Source organism: Cynocephalus volans, chromosome 8 (assembly GCF_027409185.1).
Source record: "Cynocephalus volans isolate mCynVol1 chromosome 8, mCynVol1.pri, whole genome shotgun sequence".
NCBI lineage: Eukaryota > Metazoa > Chordata > Mammalia > Dermoptera > Cynocephalidae > Cynocephalus > Cynocephalus volans.
The window spans coordinates 110563334-110568026 of record NC_084467.1 but is presented as its reverse complement, the minus strand read 5'-3'; the positions used below and the strand labels follow the sequence as shown (position 1 = coordinate 110568026).

Here is a 4693-nt window from a genome sequence, read left to right as displayed (position 1 = left end):
AGCCAAGAGTCCCTGGGCACGAGGTTTCCTGGCAAAGGGAAGAAATAAAGCTGCCATCTGAGGGGGGTTGGATCTGATAGAGAAGCAAGCTAAGGTAATGGGAGGCAGAATAGTGTGCTGGCTAAGAACATGGGCACTGGAGTCAGACATTCTCACCTCCCCACTCTTTTAAGTACAAAGGTAAAGCTAGAGGTGCCTAATGAAAAACAAAGCTAAAAATAAAGGTAAAATGAACAATAGACGTTACAACTGGAAGCAGAGCCAGTGATTAGTAGTCGACACCTGTGACACAGACTCGAGCATCTAAGAACATTGCTTCAGTAGTTCCTAGACCGTGGGAATGGTTCAGAGATGAGGATATGCAGGCCAAGTTGACCAGAGCACTTTAGGATAAAGGGAACATCACATTTGAATGATAATTGATGGAGGGAATTATAACGTGACTGATAACAGTGATGACTGATTTTATTTCACCAGTGTTTCTATGGATATAAATTAGCTATATAATATTTTCCTACTGTGTTTTATTTTAATTTTATAGAATGAGATAATTATTTGACACATGTAGGTAAGTTTGATTTCTTTTGACAAGACATTATTATTGCAGTAATGATTCCGGACATTTTAGTTACATGAAGGCTATAGGAGCAGCCATCTTCTTCAAAGCTTGAATATGTTCCAACCAGGGCCAAATTCTTAGTCTTTTCAAAATCCTGTGAGAGTTTGAGTTTACACTAGGGCTTCAGCAGTAGGGAGGACAAACTGAAAAGAGGTTGAGGACGGTGGTCAATACCCCCACTGTGGTTTTGAAACATGCCTCAAAATTCTTTGGCATTTCTCTCATTGAGAGGGGGGGTCTACATCAAATCTCAGTCCTATATCTTGGCCACTTTCTCAGGGAACCTGTCTCAGCTGGTTAAAGGATTTGACTAGCAGAGCAGATGTGGCTTCAACCTCCAATTGAGGTTCCTTTTGACACTTTTTATTCCAGTTTCTTAAGAAATTATTTGTCCAAAATATTGGAGCAAAACTGATTTCCAGCTTGTCACTTTTTAAAAAATGAAATAAAAAAAAAAACAACCGTATTTCATTCAGTTGAATTCCCAAAGCATCACACAGGTTTTGTTCTCCATTTGGAATTTCTGTACTCAAACTCTGATTTTTCTCAAAAATTTCAACTTTGACTGTAGCCACAGTTATATGGTGTCTTTCCATCATTCTGAAGTTAATCAAGGGTCATCATGGCTAGGGTTTAATAGACCCCTGTTCTTCTGCAACTTGATTTCAAAAATCAATCTATCAAAGTGGAACAGCTCTCCTGGTTCACATCGAGCATAATCATTTTGGATTGGAGCAGAGACAAACACTGCCCTATTCCAAGTTGGGGCAGGAGCCCTCCAGTTAGGACCCTATGGTAAATGTAATATGGCTATGTCTCTTTATTGTTGCTGGGTTTGAAAAGTAACATTCCACAAAAAAAAGAAAGAAAGAAAGAGGAAAATGAAAATGAGTTCAATTCTATCTCAGATCTCTTGAAAGAAATTTACAGGTATGCAATCTGCAATCCCCTGAGACGTTTCACAGTCCTCTTTTTTCCCCCTCAGTTTTCTAAGAGCCCTAAGCCTCTTGTTTGCATTTTCTTAAGAAAAATCTTCAATTCCAGCTTCTTCAGAATGGACTGACTTTCCAGCTCACCCCCCTCTCTGAAGTCCATTATTTGCAGTTTTGTTTGATCTCCCCCCAGACCTTTCTTTCCACCTCCACACCCTCCTTCCTCTTTGGTGTCATTCTTCTCAATGTCCTCATCCTCTATGCCACCCTTAGCAGAGACGGGGACTCCATCGTCACATCATCCCTCCTTCCCACCATATTACTCAAGAAAAGTCAGGCTTTTTCCCAGGGGTATGTTCAGCAACCTCTCTCAGCACCTTGCTTCCTCCCAACGTTCCACCCTCAAAGCTCCCACAGGGCCCCTCTGCATAAAGAAGAATCTGACCCATTAATTTTCCAGCCACAAGCCTGGATTATTCCTGGTTCTGGGCATGCTGGACCTTCAGAAATGAGGGCGGCAGGACCCACAAGGCAGCCTTCGGTGGGGCAGAGTTAAAGGACAAGTGAGATATAGGTGGAGTTGAGAAGAAGCTTTAATTTTCTATACGATCGGACACAGGTGATAACATTATAAGGAAAAGGGAAAGGCTTTGGACTCTTGAAAACTACGTGGGCACAGGCTTCTGGGAGAGGACAACCCTCCCCCATGAACATTTCAGCTGCTCAGTCCAAGAAAGAGAGATGCAGATGCCTAAGAAAAGATGCATCAAGTTGGGGTTTTTCCTTGGCCCTTTAGATTCTTCTCTCCTCTAAAATCGCTTGTCTCAGCATCAGGATCCAGGTCAGCAGCAGCCCCCAGAGCTGTGGCCACAGCCGGAGCCCCCAGACTGCTGACCGCTGCCACTGTCACAAGAGTCGGAGCTCTGGCGCCGGCAGCGGTGGGACCTGCGGCACCTGTGGTGGCTCAGGAAGCAGCCGCCCTCAGAGCTGGGGCCACTGCAGCCCCCCGAGCTTGGAGCACAGCTGGAGGAGGCTAGAGGCAGGCACTGTGCTGGGCTCTTTGGGGGGCATTTGGGTGAGGGGCACTTGGGCGGGGGCTGGCACTGCTGCTGGTTCTGCTGGCAGGACATCTCGGCAGGAATTTGACCTTGAACAAAACAATAGAAATTTTTGAGCACAGAAGCTTCAGGCCAATGTTTCCTCACTTGTGAGTTTGTCACACACTTGCACCTCCCACTCCCCATGACCAAACTGCTTTCTAAGCCAAGATCTGTGAGAAAGAAATGAGAACATAGAGAGGATACATGCATTTGGATAAAGCACCCCCAAGGATGCCAGATGGATCCATGTGCATCCCTGACAACATGCTCTAATCAAGAATGGGCAGGAATCCTGAGGTCCTCTGGCTGTGGGGGTTCACGGCTCCCTGACATGTGCCACAGAGGCATCTTCTGCACCCTCCTCTCCCACACTGCTGCCCACTGTGGACCTCTTCCTGATGGATCCATTTCAGTTTGGGTCTGTCTTCTTCAAACACTCCCAGATAAGGATCTTTCCCCTGCTGGACACTCACCAGATGCAGAGGAAACAGGAGAAGAGGAGAAGGCTGTGCCTGAGGAGGCTGTGGATGAGGCTTTTATCCTGTGCAGGGTTAGTGATGCACAGACTGAGCATGCTGCTGCGTTCACAACTGGGGAGGTGACAGCTGGAGACATTTGCCTCCAGTGTCTTCCTGGGCACATACCTAAAGGTCTAACAAGGTGGAACCAGGATGTCCTTGTGACTACCATATTACTTCCCACTCTGGCCTGCCCTGGGGACCTGCTTCCTGCCTTTGCTCATTTGTTCTCTTTCATGCCTTGACACAGGCTTTGTCCCTTTTACTTCACACAACAGTTGTGATATGGAGATGTATATGACACATTTATTCCCTTGAGTACCTTGCAGCCTAAATGGACCACTACTCATAAAAGGAAATATATTTTATCTGATGAGATGAGCGCTATCACGGAAGTGTTTGCAAACACCTCAAACCTAACATCCCAGACTTTGTAAGTCAGTCCTCCATTGCACTGCAGGTCCCAAAGGAAACCTCAGGTGTCCTCTGGGAGTAACAGCTGGACAAGGCCATTGGCCTGTGGGAATATGATGTGTGGGTTAAGGGATGGAGGTTTGGAACCAGTTCCTGTCTAAGACAGAAAGGCTCCTAAGGGGCTCTCATGGTCCCTACCCATATTGCAGGATGGAGACAAGTGGAAGAGTGAGAGTGGAGAAGGGACTTACAGCTCTAGAGGTGATAAGATTCACAACTGATATTATTAAGAAGAAGGAGGAGGAGGAGAATATGTGCTCCCATTTACCTGACTATGGGATGTATACTATTGATTCTAAGACTGTAGAGTTGATAGAAGAAAGTTGTTCATGTGTTTGGAAGAGTTACAGAAGAATTGTGCAAAGGAGTCATTATAATGAACCATTTTGTTAAAATGGTTGATGATTGTGAGGTTGATGATGGTGGAGGTGGAATGTGTGCCTCATTCCATGGCATAAACCTCATAATGGCTAAGCTTAGTGTAAACTGGATACTATTATCCCATTGGATTTAACTGTGATGTTACAGTTCTATTCCTCACTGAATTCTATCTCAAATACAAGTATGATAATAAAACATATTGCATTATACTTACCAAAAAATAAATTAAATTACCATTGATATTTTAATATTTGCATATTTAAATCTAATTAAATAGTATTAAATAAATCTGTATTATAGCAAATGTTTCTAATATGCTGTAAACTTAAAGGACTAGCTACCCATTTTTAGATACTGAATTAATAGTAAAGGCTACAGCTTCCCTCTCTCCAATCTGCAATTTGTTCACTTTGAATCAATGATTCCCAAAGTCCTTTCAAGATATGTGTGGGAGAATGAATGCTCCTGGAACATAAAGAATAGGATTTCTGAAGGTAGCAGGAGGAAGCTGAGGCAGACTTCTATGCCCTCTCAGTCCTTTTTTTTTTTTTTAATTGACAAAAATTGTATTTATTTATAGTACACAACCGATGTTTTAATATAGGCATATATTATGGAATGGCTAAATCAAGCTAATTAACATATTCATTATATCACATACTTGTCATT

General features: G+C 43.5%; 1 protein-coding gene across 1 annotated transcript; it reads right to left on the bottom strand.

Annotated features, from left to right (window-relative positions):
- Nucleotides 1–2393: 2393 nt before the first annotated feature.
- LOC134383002 (late cornified envelope protein 3D-like) lies at nucleotides 2394–2681 on the bottom strand. Its single transcript, XM_063103659.1, has one exon. The coding sequence runs from the start codon at nucleotides 2679–2681 to the stop codon at nucleotides 2394–2396; it is 288 nt and encodes a 95-aa protein (XP_062959729.1).
- Between the last annotated feature and the right edge of the window lie 2012 nt (nucleotides 2682–4693).